We start from the raw sequence: 19,766 nt of genomic DNA, 5'->3' as shown, positions 1-19,766 counted from the left end.
TACTATAGGTAATTTGGGTGAATTAAGTTTACTATGGTAATTGGATATGTGACTTTTCTGATGAAATGAACTCTGGAGTCCAGCCTACTAAAAGTTGGTAAAAGTTAGTTGGACTCCCTCTTAGTTACCAACAGGATTGAAATATTAAAATCTTTTACATTTTCAATAAACTTTTAAAGTTTTTTAAACACATAAAAAATTTAAAAGTACTACTTTAATTACTTTTAGTATTTTTTATTTTGCATCTTAGCTAATCCCTTTGTTTTAAAGTGTTCAGTAAATGTCTAATAAATATATAACTAGTTTTATATTTTTTGCTAACAAATGTTGTAAGAATATATTTTAAGAAGATTGTAAAAGAAATATTTGACTAAAATTGATTGAAATGATAAATTTGTTAATTTTAATTGCTGAGTTATCAACATTAAGAAGACAAATTTAATACCTTTATAATAGAAAAAATATACACAAAGATCACACGAGTGACAAAATTATTAGCAAAAGATTATTAGCAAAAGCTTTAAGGTGTTTGCTACGGTACGATGATAAATTTATACGTACCGATACGTTTAAAATATAGACAAATAATAATAAGACATGTGGAATTTATTTTCCACGTTAGCATTTAATTTTCTTTTTTAAATATATAGTATATCACCACTTTTACTAAAACACTCTTTTAATTAAATAAAAATAAAAAACATTTATTTATTTAATTTTATAAAAAGACTTAAACATCCTTTCTTTATTTGATTAGACAAAAATACCCTTCTAAATTAATCAAATTTTAGAATTCAATTAATTCTAATTTTATAGTTTCAAATAATTGAAACAATAAAACAAAAACATATTAAAAAAACAAAAAATCAAAATTATTCTTCATATGTGTTAAACAATATTAAAAAAACAAAAAACCAAAATTGTTCTACATCTGGGTTCAGAAACCTTCAGTATTCTTCATCTTCTTCTATCCTCTTCCTATCCTCTCTCTCTGTCTCTTAACCGTTTCCAGTAGGGGTGTCAAAAATCCCCAGCAGGCGGGGATCCCTGCGGGGACCGCCCCAAATGGGGTCCCGATGGTGGGGAATTTTCCCTGTGGGGATGGGGATGGAGATAGGGAGCAAAATTCCCCCGAGACAGGCGCGGGGACCCGAGCGGGGATCCCCGTCCCATCCCCGGTAATTCCCCGAATTGATAAACTTACTTAAATACTCTTACTTTATTTCTAACATAGGGGGTATTTTAGTAATTTCACCCATTAAAAATCTTAACCCTATATTCCCTTCTCACCTTTGTTGTTGCGCCCTCTCTAACTCTCTATTCCCATCCAAACCCCAACTCTCCAGACTCCAGTCACTCACTCACTCTCCACTTTGTTCAAACTTCAAAACCCTCACAGCTAGCCACCGGCCACTCTTGCGTCGTCACCCTAGCAGCTTCACCGCGTCGTTCTCTCTCCTCAGGCACGGCGTCCTTCTCCTCTCCACTTCTGCGTCTGCGTATTTGCTTCCATTCTCGTCACTATATGTTAACATATTTGTCTCTATTGTTTTAACAGAGAACATGGAGATGTTTGTTGGAAGTTTTATGCCGACAATGAAAGAATATTTGATGTTAAAGACTTTGTTTTATTGCTTTCTTTATAATGGAAGTTGCATTTTAAGATTTTATTTTATGGACTATGATTTGTTATGTTGTATTTCTGGACTTATAATCTTAGATAAGATATGTTTGTGTGTTTGTAATAATATTTTTTAGTTTGTTTTTTTATTTTTTTGATATTTTTTACTATAATTTTCATATGAATGTTAAATATAGGGAGATGGGGAATGGGGCCCCGCGGGGAACGCGGGGAATGCGAGAAACGGGGATCGGGACAATTATCCCCCTATGACGGGGAATGGGGCGGGGACGGGGATTAATTCTGGGGGTGGGGACGGGGAGTAGGGAAGCATCCCCCGCCCCCGCCCTACCCCATTGACATCCCTAGTTTCCAGAAATCTCCTTCTGGAATCCGTCCATCGGAAAGTTCAGAAATTTGCCGTCGTTGGAAGATCAACGCTTCTCCGTCGTTATCTCGGGGTTCGACTCTAGGGTTCATACTTTGGGATCTGATTCGTGGAGAAGGATTCAGCACTTTCCCTCCCCTCTAAAGCACACCAAAATGGCAAAACCCTAGCAATAATTGACTGCATTGAGCTAGGTAGCTAGCCACCCACGGAATTTAAAGAACCTAAAGGAGAAGGAAGGCTAAACCACTCAACTAGGCAAACGCTGCATCTTTCTCCTCTATGGAAGTTCTTTGAATGCCCCTTCGCCCTCCATCGTCGAGCCCCGTCCAGCCGTCGTCGTCCAGCGCCTCTCCCTTTCTGGCAGCCACCGCGTCTTCCTCCACTCCTCCCTGCACTCTGCCACTCTCTATCTGCATCATCAAGAATGGAGACTCTGCCACTCTAATTGATTCCTAAACTCAATGTAAATAACATGAACCATTGAACTAAGACTCTAAATCTATGTCTAGTTGAATTGGAATCAATTGCGTTTTCTTTTGTTTGCCATGATTGGGACTTCCCTTCACAGTCGAAGCCGTCATATCAACAACATGAATCTCATAATTTAGGGGACAACCCTACAATTAGGAAGGGATTGGAGGCAATCACTAGTTCCCTTAATCACTTAGGTGACACCTTTGAGAAGGCTTTTGAGGTAAATTCTCTGTCTTATATGTTTCCACCTTGGAATTGGTTTATGTCCACAGTTCATAACAAGTTACATGGCTTTGTTTGAATTAGTTGGGAAATGTTTCTTCCACGCTTGAAACATCAAACCTGATCTATGTCTATTAATGATGTTTTATTATAGGGTAACAATGTAGTAACATATTGCTTTCAGAAAAAAACAGAATTGTTAACTAGCTGAGACACATAGTTAACCACTAATTTGATTCTTCATTATCTGGTGTATGGGAATTGTATCATTTCAAGTATTGAAACAACATAACATTGTTCATCTCATTGCTGCTTCTCAAATTTCGTCAGGAAGGCCGAATGATCGTGGAGAGCAAGACAGCAGAATTGAAGACTCAAATCCGTCTTAAAGGAAGTCACGAGGACAATGAATCACAACTCAAGGCATCTCGAGAAGTATTGCCAACTATGTAATCGTGTGTTCTTGCCTCACTAAGTGAAGGCACAGACTGTATAAGCTATATCAGAGATGTTAATAGATTTTTTTAGTTTGAATAAGATGGTTCTATGTAGATCAGTAATGACACATTCAACCATTATAAAATCATAAGAAAAATACTAAACCAGAATTTTATTGTCAGAAGTTTATGGTGGAACATCATAATGTTTTTTAACCATTGGATTAATGAGTAGTTTTCAACCTTTTACTCCTTTGAATTATCAACCACTTCTGATAGCATTTCTGAGTAGAAAATTGAGTTTGTAATGACAGTTTAGTTGAATAAAATGTTTATGTTCTTAAGTAACTGAACAAGCATAATTTCACTTTGCTTTGGTTGCAACTTGCAGGTGGCAATGGCAACGGCTGCCAAAGCAAAACTACTTCTTCGCGAGCTAAAAACTGTTAAAGCAGATTTGGCTTTTGCAAAAGCCAGGTGTTCTCAACTAGAAGAAGAAAATAAAATGCTCCGCGACTGTGATACCACTACCACTAAGGGACAGAACCGTGAAGATGATGATATGGTATTGGTTATTTGTTGTTCCCTATTTCAAATTTGATATGACAACACCTATAAAGCACTCATACAGGCATAACAAAATTTGAAAGCATCTTCCAATTTCATGTGTTGTTTTATCTAAACATGAGTTATATGTCTGAGTCTGATAAGTTTATAACCTCATTTCTATTGGAGATTATTTTTTTCATCCCTTCTAGCTTTTACACCATTGCAGGTTTGCCTATCATATACAGCATTGAAAGATAGTTGAAGTGGTACACATTTAGTGGTTGAAGGCAAGAGCTTTCTTTTGCTTCAAGCATACTATGGAATTGTTTATTATATGCATATATACTGACTACCCTTTGTTATGCATATATCCCAAGAACTCATTGTGTTTTTAACAAGAATATGATCATTTAAATATGAAACTTTAGGTCCTATATGGCTATGTTTTTGTAACTTGTACAGATTCGGTTTCAACTGGAGACGCTTCTTGCCGAGAAGGCTCGCTTGGCAGGTGAGAATGAGGTATATGCTAGGAAAAACCATTTCCTAAGGGAGATTGTGGAGTACCATCAGCTGACAATGCAGGATGTAGTGTACCTGGATGATGGCATCGCCAAAGTCTCAGAGGTTTATGACAGCTCGAGTGGGGTGTCCCGTATAACATCTTTCAACCCATCACCATCAGAATCACCTCTTCGAGTGGTTATTCGGAACTCAGAAAGTTCACCTATTCTCCCAAACGAGATGTTAACTGTGATAGAGAAAGATAGTAAGAGAGTATCAGAAAATGAGGCTCCTCTTCCTAGTGGCAGCTTCTCCAAAGTGATATATCTGTTCTCCTTCAAACAATAGCATTTAGTTTAGATGGGGTTCTTCTTGTTTAGAAGCAAGGAAAATGCATGTTTTTCTTTTTTGTAGCATTTATTAATTTGTTTCTATTTTTTACCACTGTGAGGAAGAAGCTGGGTGATATTTCAGGAAACTACACATTTATTTATTTATTTATTTTTGTGTGACTTATGTTCATGGTTTTTGATTGTATTGGCTGATATTGATCTATACAAAGTTATTCTTTTTCTTTCTTTTTGTAACTTCTTGTAATTGAAATTGCACTTTTTTATCTTTATATTAGGGAAGTATTGGTATTCTGATTCAATGCATTAATAGAAGTCAAATTATCATAAGAAGATTAATAAGTTAAATAACAACAAAACCAGCCAGAAATTTTGGATGGTGAATTTTCTAAACAAAAATCCTATATTATATGATACAGTGGTCTTAGAATCAGAATGTTACAAAGTATCAGTAGCAAGTCCAAATCAATTCATTCATTTCTTTTGCATCAGAAGATGCACAACTGCCTCATATTAGAAGTAATTAAAATTCTCTACTAGTAAAATAATATTAACTAGTACAAGTAGCTAACACAAGTTCATATATACTTGTAATTTTTTCATATAATAATACCATATAGGCATTTACGAAAATGATCTCATTTCATGTCCTTTATATACTTTTCAACAATTATCACTGTACTTTAGAAAGACCTAGAACTGACTCAACTCATGTCTCGTATGAAGTATTTAAGTAATAGTGACTGAATTTTCTTTTTTGACCATTCTCTGAAAATTAATCTTTACTGTCATCAGTATTTATTTTGGTCTAGTGAGATGGAGAACCTATTTCATAATTAGACCATTTTTTGAGCTACATACCTATTTCAAGTGACAACCAGGATTATGAAACCACTGTATATTGTTTGATCATAACTTTAGTTATTTATAACTAATCTATAACAAATTAAAGAAGCAATATCACAAGTGAAATGATGTTGATTATTCTTAGTCTCCTTTCTTACAAATAAAGAGAAACAAAATGTTCATCTAATAAATTCAGAATAACCTATAATTAAAAGCATCTTCACATAGTTCTTAATTAAAACTACCGCCTACTAAGTTATAATAATATATAGAAAAGGAAACTATCAGATCAAATGCAATAAAACAAAAACATAAAACTACACAAAGATTGTGTGAAGTGAAGCAACACTCCTTGCGGGTGTGTTTTATAAACCACATTCAGAAATATTTGTCACTTTTACACTATATATGGCAGAAACTGCAGAAATAGACCTTCATTTCTTAATGAAGAGTCATAGACTTACAATGAATTTCCTCTAGCTTACAGGGTCATTATAAGATACACTTAACCTCTTACTAGTACATTATATGAACATGATGCGACCAGTTCAATGTGACTCCTCCGCATTCGACGTTCTCAAAGTGTAACCACGAATGCCTCCGGTGAAATTTTACATGTGTTGTTGGTGTATATATATCAAGGTTGCTTCTTTCAAAAATGTAAAAAGCTTCATAGCAGAAAACATCCTGGCTTGTATTTATAATATCTTAGAATAACTGGAAGAATAAACTAGTAGAACCATCACCAAATGACCTCAAGTCTGCTGGTTTTACCAAAGCCCTGCACAATGGGCAAGTCCTTTCCCTCTCAAACCTGGTAAAATAAGAGAGCAAGCAAATAGAAAGAAATAAAAATGAAAGTAGTAAGAGAGATTGAAGCACTGTAAGATCAGTGAATTTGGCTTCTCTAACGTTCACATTCAACAATCATAGCCACTGATTTGAAAATAACAAACAACAACAAAGCCTTATCCCATTAGGGGTGGTCAGCTACCTTTGAAAATAAAATAATTTAAAAATTTGAAACATACGGAATCCTATATGATAGATAAATATATATATGCAATTTCCTCATCAACGGCTATTATTGCGCATTCTACTACCTAAAGAGCCGGTATACTCTAGAAAAGCAAAATCTAGGACCAAATAACTCTATGCTAAAAATTAAAAAGCATAACATGAAACTTCTAAGTTAAAATCGATAAAGATGAAGTAAACTACTGCTACATTTGAAAATAAAAAAACTCATACATACATGTAACCAAGTGCCAATTCAAAATAAATAACAAAATTAGGGAGACTGAACTATAACTATATGTATTTCAACCAGAAAGTATATAGGTTGTCTCCTTTAAAAAGAACACTAATAGTATTTTCATAAGTCAGAGTTAGATAAGGAAGCTCAATATAGAGCAGCAATATTATATTATTTTCATCCATTGTTCAACTGAACTAAGCTAAAGGTTGTAATCACAAAAAGATGAAACTACAAAAACACTCTTTTTGATATTTATGATAGATAATCAAATATAGGATCCCCAGTGTAGAGGTGGAAGCACCTTGATACCATGACCACCAACAGCTCCCCTGGTAGTTCCCAAGGGGCACGGTATGAGTTCATATCATCCTCCATTACTAAAAATCTATGCCAATACACTTTAAAGAGTTTGCTTTTGCAAGTGCACTTTCCCCTTGTTGAATCCATTACCTAATCTTCAGTCAAATCTTCTCAACTTCTGAACTGACAGCACAGGATAAGTAATCTTAGACTAACTTTTCACATGACAACGAAGAGTTTGTTGTGAAGTCCAAAGCATACAACCCAGATACAAATATTTACAGTGAGAAAGGACCAAGACTGATACAAAATACAAAAACACTGGACTATGTGAAAGGTCTATGCCATAGTTTTTCCAAGATCATCAGAACAATACAGTGGTTAATGTGCCCTTCACTGGACAAGTACAGTCTGCAAGCACCTTGAAGATCCCACTGCTGGTTACAACAGCAGACAGGAGACATTCCATTTAAGTCCCCCCCAATAGACATCAAGCTTGAGAGTTCCAAAAGATTGCCAAACATAAAAGTGGAATGTTCAAGACGCTCAAACGGGCTTCTCTCTTCTTCAACGTGAACCCCAAACACACCCTAATTCTCTTGTGATCATTTATAACAAGGAAAGGAGCACTTTCAGAAACATCAGAGCAAACCTGCATACCAATTAGTTGATTGAACTTCAGCTTGAAGCCTTGAATTATCTAACTGAAAACTTAGAACATACACCACAATGGTAACCAAAAAGAAAAGAATCACTACTGTTAGACAAAAGCACTGGACTTGAAAGTTTTCAACCTCAGAGTTAAGTGTTCAGGTAACAGCACACAATAGTGATTTACTCTTACCTCTCCAAGACACAATATTAACGTAGCACAGTCAAAAATATTCAAACCCTTATTTGTACATCATATATAACAATATCAAATTGCAAAGGTCTAATTCTAAATTCCAAAAAAATACACACAGGGAAAGAGGTTTGTGGTCAGAGTTTGAAGTAGAATTGGGAGCAGAAAATTGAACTCAGAATGGGAATCGGAGATCAATTCGCAATCCACACAAATATAGCAGGGAATACATCAAGAAAACACCAATGATGTAAATACATAAAATATAGAGGAAAAAAAGGTTGATCAGAAAAAATTTCTGTCATCTAAATTGATCTTGTAAAACTTCGAAGGATAGAATTGAAACTAATTCATAAGATGTTTAGAGACAATTAAAAATAAAATCTGGATAAAGGAGCTTCAAAAATGAAGAATGTACGAACTTGAGAACCGCACAGATTAATCTAGCACATTAATTGTCAAAACAATTTAAATGTGCATTGACAATGAAACATGCAAGTTAAAAATTTTGCAACTTTCTTATGCTTGTGTGATTCATACAAGAAAGTTGTAACAGAATATATCATATTACATTTGCAACTACTGGCCAACGAAAACAAGGTCATCATGGTAATGATACAATTTCAAGCTAAATATCATTAAATTAAAGTAACTAATCAAGAGTGCTTAAGAGCTAACTTAACCCTCCTTCATATCAGGAAAAAATCAACCAATTACACAAACAACAATTCTAAAGGCATAACGCCATAACCAGAAGCGATGAAATTTTCTCTATTCTTGCGAGAGAAAACAGGCAAAAAAAAAAGCACATACCTGCTGAATAATGGTAGCAGGAATCGTAGTTGAGTTGGCCAAATAAACCCAAAAGCAGAGAGAAAAAGTTCCATCCTTCACTTCAATTTCAGCTCTTAAATCCTTCAGCAGAGAGTACCTTGCATTCCCTATTGCATCCGTGAACATAATTTCTTCTTTTTTTTTTTTTGTTTTTGCTCTCTATAAAACTTTGGTCTCTCAAGCATAGCCTAATTGATTGACAAATTGTGAATGAAACTGAAGTCAATGAAGACGCATTAATCAAATTTAGTTGATTGTACAAAAGAAACCCAAGGTAGAAGCATTCTTTCGTAGTCACAGAGAAATTTAGCATTGTATTCTGTAATTGAGTATTTAAAGCTCCATACCAAGTAAGAAACATACTGACTTTATCTGAATCATTTATGTCGGTCTCACCTCATATTCTTCATGGTTTGGTACAGAATTAAAGAGACAAAATGTATTTGATGTTCTATGATCATCTTAATTCATAGAGGAAAAAAAACAACTGAATTGAAAGCTTATCTCAAGCTTAGTTTTGATTCTATCATGCATGTTGTGAATCCGACAGTGGCTACAAACTTGCATTATATATATATATATATATATATATATATATATATATATATATATATATATATATATATATATATATAAACAAAAGAAAAGAAAGCATCTACACTATGTGACCTTATACCTTTTTAGAAGTTGCAGTTCTTTCGAAGTTGGAGTAACTGGACTAGCTTGTATCTCAATTTTTCCTTCTCCATCTGTTTGTACAATTGAAAAAAGCATGACTGTTGGCACATATTATGTTGATACCCTACCATCTAAATTGAGTTGCTTCATATGATTGTAGATATTATACAACAATTGCAGCCATATGACACAGCATGTATACTTTGAAGGCAAAATCCAATCTTAAAGTGTACCACTTCAATAACTAACAAAATTTTGGTTAAATTATTACTTTACTTGGCTTATGTTGAAAATAATCAAACAGCTTTAGACTAATAAAGACCCTACTAAATTAACTGGTCAAGAACATTTGTATCCCAGGACAACTCTTTTGTTCAACGGAAAATATCATAATTTAATCTTTCAATTTGTCAAGTCATTGTGAAAAGAAAAGTACACCATTGGCAAGCAAGTTCTCACCCATGCAGTGTTGCCATCAATGGAACTCTCTGTATCCAAACTGTTCATATTATCATTATAAACTTAGTTATCCTTGGGAAACTCATAGAAAGACCAACTTATTGACTAGTCTTCTAGATAAGGGATAAAATTAGAGTTCAATCCCACTAAAGAGTGTCTGATTTTTCCTCCATCACCCCAAAATATAACAAGTTAAAAAATAAATTAAAATTTTTTTGTTGTTGTTGCCAAAATTTATATATAAAGAAAACAGATTACTAAACCTATGATAGCTCACTTTCGGTTCTAAGCTCTGCAGTATCAATGTGGCCATTTTCAATTGACATTGCAAGCCCATCAAACACTTCCAATTTCTTGATCAAACCTTGATCATAAATATTTGAATTATCTAGGTACACAAACAGCTTTCTCTTTAACTAGATACGCATTAAATACTCACTCTCCAAGTAAGGAACACAAAAAAGTAAATAGAAAAGGAAGCAATAAGGAAGATGTAATTCTTTGTACTAGTATTATCAGTGATATATTTCTTACAAGGGAAAAGAAGTAGAGCCAATTGGGTCTCAATTGCTCAAGTAAGTAGGGAGAAAAGAAACCGAAGTATTAAAGAAAAATAAGAGGGAAAGGGCGACCATTCACATCAACTAAACACACCCTTCCTGATATCTTATTCTCCTATTAATACCATCAACCTATTACAAAATCATCATGTTCTGGGTGGGATCCTCAAATCCTAGCACTGTGGCGGATCTCCTTGATTTCAACTTCTTTCTCCACGTGTCCACCAATAGAGAATAGTTCAATATTAACGGGTATTTTCAGCTCCTGAGTTACAGAGAGGTGTGACGCTATCCAATTGAGAATAGCCTTGAGTAATTACACTTCACATACATATCACAATGATATTCTAAGTGTATCATATTTATAATCCAACGATACTCTTACTTCTAATTTGACAAACAGTACACTTGCATATCTTACTTATTGGTTTTTAACACAAGAACAAAATCAGAATACAGAACATAATAACTCAACAATTATATGAAAATTAAAAAAGGAACAAAAGAACTAAACTATCCTCATACATTAACACCAAAACTAATTTCAATTCTCAATCAATTGATTCAGCGCAAAATTAGCTTCTTAAGAGAATAAAATTAACTCAAGAACAGAACAGAAAAACAAATAGAAGCAGTGAAAAATCAGACCAAAAAAATCAAGAACCAACCTGAGTCAGAGGCTCCATTCTTGATGATGCAGACAGAGAGTGGCAGAGTGCAGGGAAGAGTGGAGGAAGACGCGGTGGCTGCCAGAAAGAGAGAGGCGCTGGACGGGGCTCCACGATGGAGGGCGAAGGGGCATTCAAAGAACTTCCATAGAGGAGAAAGACGCAGAGTTTGCCAGTTGAGTGGTTTAGCCTTCTTTCTTTTTTTAGGTTCTTTAAATTTTGTGGATGGCTAGCTACTAAAATCAACGCAGTCAATTATTGTTAGGGTTTTGTTATTTTGGTGTGCTTCAGAGGGGAGAGGAACACGAATGATATTAAGAGAAGATGAAGAATAGATTAATTTTTTATTTTTTTATATGTTATGCTTTGCTTCAGAGAGGGATGAATGATTAGGGAAATTGAAGAAGAATGATTGATTTTTGTTTTTTTAATATGTTTTTGTTTTGTTATTTAAATGAATTGAAACTAAAAAATTAGGATTAATTGAATTCAAAAATTTGATTGATTTAAAAGGGTATTTTTGTCTAATCAAATAAAGTAAGGATGTATAAGACTTTTTATAAAATTAAATAAAAAATATATTTTTATTTTTATTTAATTAAAGGGTATATTAAGTGGCATAATTATCAGAACCGAACCGGTAATCAACCCAATAAGACTACTGGGTCACTGGATCACTGGTTTAACCGTTGGATCACAGGTTGAACCGGTTGACTCGGTTATAATTACATAATTATATAAAATTTAATTTCTTTTTATAATAAAATTTTTTATGCAAAATCAAGTTATTTTAATATTTTAATAATTTATTAATTAATTATATTAATCAAATATATGTTGAAAAAAGTTAATATTAATAAATATTATATAATTATCAATAATAAAATTATGGTAAGATTAATAAAAATATTTTTGTTTATCTTTTTAATTTAAAGAATATTTAACAACATTTAATATTTTTAATAATTATGTAAAATTAAAAAATAATTAATTTAAGTGAGTAAATATAAAATAAAAAATTAAATATAAAATTACTCATTAGAATAAAAAGACAAAAGTGTAAAGAAATTTTAAATTTTACATCAGTAAAAGAGTTAATAAGATAAAGTTATTAATTAGGATATGTCTAATAAGTTATTATATATTTATAAAAAGGCATATATAATCTCAAAAGTCATGTTGGCCTGGTGGTTACAAATTTGTTAATTTTTCAGGAGTGCCAGGTTGTCGATCCGCCGGGCCGAAACTTTTTATTTTTTTTATTAAATAAAAGAGTTGTTACTATTATAAAATTAATAACTATAGAATTTTTAAACATTTTTTTTTCATTTTTTGTTTTTATTCTTCTTTTAGTTATTAACTTTATTTATTTTATTTTACAATTTCGTATATATGCTCAAATTATGTGACTTATTTTTTAAAATAAAGATGATTTTATTGACAAATATTATTTTGAACAATTTTATTGAAGTTAAAAATTAAAAAAAATAGTAAAAAAATTATATTATAATTTGACTATTTTTTATTTGTATTTTATTTTTTAATTATTATTTTTTTATTAATTTTAATGAATTTTATTTTTCAAAAAAAAATAGTCAAGCGGGCTAGCCCGCCAACCCGCCAATCTGCCATAAAGTGTGGCGGGCTAGCATTTTGAACCCATTTTAGTTGGCGGGGCGGGCCAGTCCGCGCCGTTTATGAGACGGGCCTAGACGGGGCAGGGCGGGTTGGGGCGGGCCGGCCCGCTTTGCCACCCCTGCCAGTTTGATTGTTAACTCGAACTGGTTAAGAGTTCGGTTCACCGGCTTTTCAGTCGAACCGGCCGGTCCGATCCGAGTTTAATAACTATGAAAAGTGGTGATATAATATATATTTAAAAAAATTAAATGCTGACGTAGAAAATAAATTTCATGTAACTTATTACTATTTGTCCATATTTTAAATGTATCGGTACGTATGAATTTATTATCGTACCGTAGCAGATCTAAATGTATGCAATCGTTTGTCTCATCCCCTCTTCCGGCAAGAAAGGTTAACATGTGTCACGTTCTTGTCCTAGCTGACACTGTACAATTGTGATGTGGCAATAGATGTAATAAGGTGAAAATTGCGTTAAAAAAGTTTTCTAACAATATTAAAATCAAGAGAAAAGAACTCTTTTGCATTCTTGTAACTCATTAACTTTCAAACTTCATTACTTCAAGAGATCTAGAGAGGTGAAAATAAGAATGGAATACTGATCATCTCACGTCCCATTTTTCTTTTTCATTTTCATCTATTTGTCTTGTTCATTTTGTAATCAAGCTGAAACAGTCAAGGAGTTAGGTATTAATTCCTTCATTTGTCTTTTTAAAAGGCACAATAAATAGAGAGATGGGAGCAAAAAAAGGCAATATATTTTTGTATTCATGAGTTGTTTTTCTTTCTTAACGTGATGGGTTGATTATTTGATCGTATTCGATTGAGGTATTTTTTTTTCATAAACTTTAATTTGTTAATAACTTGTCAAATCACATCACTTTTCTACATTATCATAAGAAAAATTTTAAGAGAAATGCCAATGGAGTTATGATATATATTGGAGGAGAGGTGTCAGAAATTGAAAGGGCTAATGTTGAAGTGCAGAATATCTTCTGTATGAAAGAGTTATTCAAAGATTTGGGATACACCACTTTTAAAAATTTCTATTACAATAAAATAATTTTAGACTTGATGATGATTTACACTTAATTAGATTTGATAGTGATTTCAAAATGTATAAACATGCAATTAAGAATGAAAGAAGAGTCCATGTTTAATAGGATTATAATGTTGATCCATCTGATAAACTTAAGATATAATTGATATTTAAGGGTGGAAACAGGCTAAATCAGGACAGATTTTGCTCTTAACAGGCCTGGCCTGTCATACAGTTGATTGGTCTGAGTTTGGCCTGCAGCTTATTATATGCTCTTTATAAAATATTAGGCCTGGTCTGTTATTCAGTCTGATTTGGCTTGAAACCTGTTAAAAGATCTGATAATTTTTTTTATAAAAATAAAAATATTATTTAAAAAAATTATTTTTTAATAAAAATAGTTATATGTAATATGTAATATATTTAATATTTATAAAAAGTTTTAAACTTTTAACATATTTAAAATATACAAAAATATTTATAATAAAATATAATAAATTTAAAATATCTCATAATTTTATTAATAATAAATAATTATTTATATATTTAATTATATTTTAACAGGCCCAAGCAAGTCTGATAGGCCTATAAAGCTAATTAGTAAGCCTGGACCTGGCTTATTAATGTATTAAAGCTTTTAAAAAAGTTTAAACTTGTATCTATTTTATAACAGGTCAAGTCAGGTCAGACCAAACACAGACCAAATTACATGCCCCTAGCAGGCCGTCTGACATTTTTTCACCCTTATTGATATCGATGATAACATTTTTAACTCTCCTACAGACCCACCTTACGCCTTGTGTTTGCCAGAAGAGCAACAAGACAAATCAATAATAACAAAATAATCGAGAGTATTTTTATTTTATTATCTCAATTGTCATATTAAATTTTTAATATTTATTTAAATAAATTAATGAATTAATTATTAGACCAACTTAATTTAGGTCTTACATGGTTATATTACTGATTACGCAATGTTAATTAGGAAAAGAATATGACACATGTTAACCTCTTTTGACGCGAAATTCTCTTGACGGATGGATAGATCATGAAGGTAACCAGTGAAAATTTATTTTTCATGTGTATATTTGGATCGTTAAATCTTGTGTGGATAATTTTATCTCTCATGTGATTTTCACGAGAATTTTGATCTATTCTTCCTAGACTAAATCCCCATTTTGGTCCCTGACGCGATTACTCATTTTAGTCTCCGAAATTTAAAATTACCTATACTGGTCCCCCAGATTTAAGTTTGGGCACCAATATGGTCCTTCAACTCTTTCTGGTGATGATTAGGCAAATGGAGTGCTGAGATGACACCCTTCCTGTCACGTTAGACGCTGTAACAGCTAGTTAATGTAGCGAGGGTTGTATTTGTATCCAATTTAGTCCCCCTTATTAAAACTTTGTCATTATAACTCAGATAAATAATAAGATAATTAGGATTTCAGGGACTAAATTAGATACAAATATAACTCTCGCCATGTCAGCTAGCCGTGACAGCGTCCAACATGACAGGAAATGTGTCATCTCAGCACTCCATTTGCCTAATCATCACCGAAAAAAGTTGAGGGACCATATTGGTGCCGAAACTTGAATCTGGAGGACTAATATAGGTAATTTTGAATTTTTGAGACCAAAATGAATAATCGCGTGAATCTCAGGGACTAAAATGGGAATGGGAATTTAGTCATTCTTCCTATATTTGTTTCTTAGCGTTACATTATCGTCATCGTTTTAAAGTTGACTATTTTTCTTTTTTTAATTTTTATAAAAATATTACAATAGTACGCCTTTTTGAGTTTTTCTCAAATTCCACTACTTTTTTTTTTTTTTTTTTTTTTTTTTTTGCAGAAAACTTAATTCCTTAACTACTCTAGCCGCCTTTAAACATTAAAAATTTAAGGAAAAAAATATTTGGGTGTGGCCCGTTTGTCCAAAAAAAAAAGAAGACCAAAAAGAAATTGCTCCCCCTCCCAAAGAATAGGAACGTTTAGGGTTTTTGCGTTTTTCTCTGGCTCACTGGAAACTCGTCGGCACCTATTCATCGTCCTCCAGGTATGCCTTCCCTCTCCCTGTTGCGAATTCGTTCGCGTTCTGTTATTTCATCGCTTATTTCTTCAAATATATTGTCTCATTGTAACGTAGCTTTTTCTCATGCGATGATTTTCTTGTCAAGTCCTAAATGAGTAGCTGGTACTATCGTATGTTTGTACTGTCAATGTTTATTCTGCGGAAATTACGAAAATATTTGCTGTAAAGCTTCGAAGCACTAGATCTGATTTTTCGGTATATTATTGTTGTTTTGTTTCCCTGTACAGTGAAGAAGAGATTGCTCTTTTTTCCTATCAACAAGGATGGCTGGGTATGTTCCATTTTATTTATCTCATGTCTTATTTATTCAGTTTTCTTTCCCGTATGGTTCTTAATGCCGTGCTGTTGTTCATATTATGCTTTGCATACTGCTTGCAATCTAATTGACTTGAAAACTCAACACGATAAACTAATTTTTAGTATTGGATCAGAATTTTTTTTGGGGTCAATATATGGAAAATTTGGGACATAATGGAGTAGCATTTTTTTCTTCAAATTGACACTCTTGACGGGGAATATAGGTTTTCTTTTCCCCCTGTTCATAATCATGAATAAATAGTTCTGTCAATTTAACTTCATCCCTTGTGGAATTGGCTTTAAACGTAAAGTCCCACATGATTTGATTAGTCTTTTGCATTGTATTTTTTTAATTCTCTATGTGCTAAGTGAGCTATTTTAGGTTGTTGTAGTTATCATGATTCTTCTATTTGTATGTTGAGTAGCTTACCGGCCACCGCTGACAAACCATTTCTTTTATTTGATTAAGCTACTATTTTGGTCTCCAAAAGATTCAATTTTTGACAAAATGGTCTTAAGAAAAATGACATTTTGATTCTCCAAAAATATCCCAATTTGCCAAAATACACCAAATATAGGGAGGGACACAGTATTTTGCAAGCCTACTTAGAAAAATGAGATTTCTCCATTTTTCAAATTTATTGGTTTTATGCTAAGTGAATTTATTTTGGGCCATTATTCTTTTGTGAATGGTAAAAATTAAAAAAAAGATTGGGAAAAGGATTCTAGAGATTGAATTTTTCTTCGATTATTTGTATGTACTTTCTAAAATAATTTTTCAAATGTTCCAATAAAAAGTTGAATAAAATGCACGGGCTATTTGCCACTTATGGAGAAAATAGCTTATTTTGTCAAACTGAAATCATCTTTGGGGAGCCAAAATGTCATTTTTTTTCTCTTTCAGAAGGGTCATTTTGTCAAAACTTGAATTTTTTGAAAGCCAAAATGGTAGTTATTTGATACCCTTTTTATCATACTCTTAATCTGCAGTGAAGAAGGTCCTGTTGTGGCAGCTGAGCCAGCAGCTCCTGCCATCGGCGAGCCAATGGATATCATGACTGCCTTACAGCTAACACTTAGGAAGTCACTTGCTTATGGTGGTCTTGCACGAGGCCTTCATGAGGGTGCCAAGGTGATCGAGAAGCGCACTGCTCAGCTCGTTGTTCTTGCTGAGGATTGTGACCAACCTGACTATGTTAAACTCGTCAAGGCGCTTTGTGCTGAGCACAATGTTAGTTTGTTGACAGTTCCAAGTGCAAAGACCCTTGGAGAATGGGCTGGGGTAAGTCTTTGAAACTTTGTTCTGCCTCAAACTTCTGTTTCCTTAAATTTAAATAAATCTTTTCTGCCCTCCTTGCAGTTGTGCAAGATTGATTCGGAAGGAAAAGCTAGGAAGGTAACTGGTTGCTCCTGCGTAGTTGTGAAGGTATCATGTTTTTCTTTGCTTTTGTGCAATTCATATTATTATTATTATATTATTATTATTAAACTATTCGTTCCCTGTAGGATTTTGGAGAAGAACATGAAGCCTATAATGTTGTCCTTCAGCACGTTAAAGCTCAATGAGTAGCAAGTTACATAGTTTGTGTTGGGCTTCAGTTTGGGATTTTTTCATTAGGGTGAATTTTGCGTTGTATTAGGGATTTGAAGTGTGGAAAATGCACGTGCCCATTTAATTCTGGTTTATCGACTAATTCCATAAGTTATTTTTAGAGTTAACGACTGTTTTGGTAATGAAAGTTTTTGTTTAAAATCAAAATCGTTCTTTTTTTATCAAAATCATTCCCAACTTCATAATTATTTTTAAAATGATATTTTTTACTCAAATCTTGATTTTTTTGGATAACATTAATAAAAATAATTATAAAACTAAAAAAATGAAAAGAGAAAACAGAAAGAAAAAGAAAGTAGAGAGAAGAACGGAGAGAGAGATGGCAAGAGAGGGAAGCAAAAAGGAGATAGAATCCATCAAAATAGAAGAATTTATAATCCATTTGATGGGCACGGTAGTGACAATTGAAAAACCCATTTGGGTGTTCGTCGTTGCCAGAAAATGACAAGAATGAACTCAGGGAGGCTCTTTGCGCTTTGAAAGGCGGGACAATAGAAAACGGAGTAGGTTTTTCTAGTTATGAAAACCAAGGTGGAGGAGGTGTTGAATTGGTTAAGAACAATGTTTCCGTTTGGTGTGACTGTGTTGGGAGAGAATTGGAAGATGGATGTCGTCAAGGTGTGGCTGATTCCCAGATGAATGGGGTCTCCTCTTTGTTGAAAATGAAAGAAAGTGTAGTGTTTTTGGTGTTGGAATGGAAAGAGGAAAATAAATATTGGAAGAGAAGTGAAGATAAAGGTGGTCAATTTGGAAAAAATTGTGACTAAAGATGTTCCAAACTTCCAATTACTGAGGCAAGTAATATAAGAACAGGGATTTTTTTTTGTTTTTGGTTCAGAGAACACGGACTTGGATGCAGAAGATTTGGTGAAGAATGATGAGAGAGACAAAGGGTGGATACAATGCTTGGTTGGGAATGGATTAGAGAGGGATGAGATTTTTCTTTTAAAGAGTTGCAATTTCCAATTTTATTAGGGATAAATTTGTCCAAACATTATAATTAAGGACGATTTTGAAAATTAAAAAAAAAAAAAGCTAAAGATAGATGTCACTTGAAAGTTGAAATGATCATCCATGCACTCATTAGATGCTGTAAATCACAAGAACCCTGAAAAAGGAGCTCTATGGCAACCTACCTCTTGTACCCGCAGCACGAATCGTTCCATCAATGGTGGCTAAGTCAAATGGCAAGCCTTGATTAGAATCTGAAAATGACAAAGACGGAGCTGATAGTTTTTATCTGTTCTGGGAAATCTGGAAGTCTTGAGCACAATTAAAACTTCATACTATCAAATAGTAAAATTCAAATTCACATAACTTTTTATAATTTTAATTCTCAAGTTTCTTATACTAATCAATTTTCTATTTTTCAACCATGTAACTAAAATTCACAATAGAGATTAAAATTAGTTTTTTTTATTGGAGAAAAAACGAACATTCTTAATTTCTACTACTATTTATGACACAAAAATTGATATAGAATTATTTTTTGTGCCAAGTAAATCATAAACAGGAATGAAGAGAATTTCTCATTAGAATTGTTAGAATTAATATTTTCTACTAATAAAGGTAGCACACCTTTTTTAAATTGCAATGATATTGGATTTTCTTTCTGTCAAAATCGCAATAATTTCTGAGGTATTTTATTCTCTTTTAAATTGAATTGACACGTGTAGATTTATGTTTCTTTCTTAACCTACATGTGATTTTTGTTTTGAAGGTAAATATGGTGGCTATCATCCATGAATAGGACACATAACATAAAAAAGAACTATTTTGAGAAAATAAAAATAACAATTTGATGATGACAAAAAAATAAAATATTCAAAATAAGTTCCATTGCAACATCGTCCATATCTAATGTGTCCAATATTTCAACTAAATACTCTTTTTTTTCTTCTGATTATAACCCAGGATAAAAATGTATTTCAAAACCAATTAGTAAGATCAGATTAAGATTCCAAATAAGTAAAACAAGAGATCACCAAACTTATTCATTAAAGAGGAAAAAGAAGAAAAGGTTAAGAGTTAGAGCCAAAAAATAAAATCAAATCTGATTTGATTTAGAGATAAATTAAAGAAAAAAGTTGC

At 32.9% G+C, this 19,766-nt stretch overlaps 2 protein-coding genes and 1 long non-coding RNA gene across 3 annotated transcripts; 2 read left to right on the top strand and 1 right to left on the bottom strand.

The window, feature by feature from the left end:
• The first annotated feature begins 1,076 nt into the window (after nucleotides 1-1,076).
• Nucleotides 1,077-4,772, top strand: LOC112717662 (uncharacterized). The gene is made up of 6 exons (XM_025769632.2): nucleotides 1,077-1,178; nucleotides 1,819-1,930; nucleotides 2,522-2,706; nucleotides 3,039-3,143; nucleotides 3,537-3,710; nucleotides 4,157-4,772. The coding sequence occupies exons 1-6, from the start codon at nucleotides 1,077-1,079 to the stop codon at nucleotides 4,544-4,546; spliced, it is 1,068 nt and encodes a 355-aa protein (XP_025625417.1). The 3' UTR covers nucleotides 4,547-4,772.
• Nucleotides 4,773-6,690: 1,918 nt separating this feature from the next.
• Nucleotides 6,691-11,206, bottom strand: LOC140175857 (uncharacterized). The gene is made up of 4 exons (XR_011866675.1): nucleotides 10,996-11,206; nucleotides 9,307-9,379; nucleotides 8,610-8,818; nucleotides 6,691-7,604 (listed from the first exon to the last, which is right to left on the bottom strand). It is a non-coding gene; the product is annotated as an uncharacterized lncRNA (long non-coding RNA).
• A 4,295-nt stretch (nucleotides 11,207-15,501) lies between these two features.
• Nucleotides 15,502-17,822, top strand: LOC112715773 (small ribosomal subunit protein eS12). Its single transcript, XM_025767593.2, has 5 exons — nucleotides 15,502-15,730; nucleotides 15,994-16,037; nucleotides 17,054-17,345; nucleotides 17,424-17,489; nucleotides 17,570-17,822. Exons 2-5 carry the CDS (start codon nucleotides 16,030-16,032, stop codon nucleotides 17,627-17,629), a joined length of 426 nt encoding a protein of 141 aa, XP_025623378.1. The 5' UTR covers nucleotides 15,502-15,730; nucleotides 15,994-16,029; the 3' UTR covers nucleotides 17,630-17,822.
• The last annotated feature ends 1,944 nt before the right edge of the window (nucleotides 17,823-19,766 follow it).

Source organism: Arachis hypogaea, chromosome 10 (genome assembly GCF_003086295.3).
Source record: "Arachis hypogaea cultivar Tifrunner chromosome 10, arahy.Tifrunner.gnm2.J5K5, whole genome shotgun sequence".
In the NCBI taxonomy this organism is placed as follows: Eukaryota; Viridiplantae; Streptophyta; class Magnoliopsida; order Fabales; family Fabaceae; genus Arachis; species Arachis hypogaea.
Note: the sequence above shows the minus strand (reverse complement) of the source record. Positions and strands in the feature narration are given on the sequence as shown.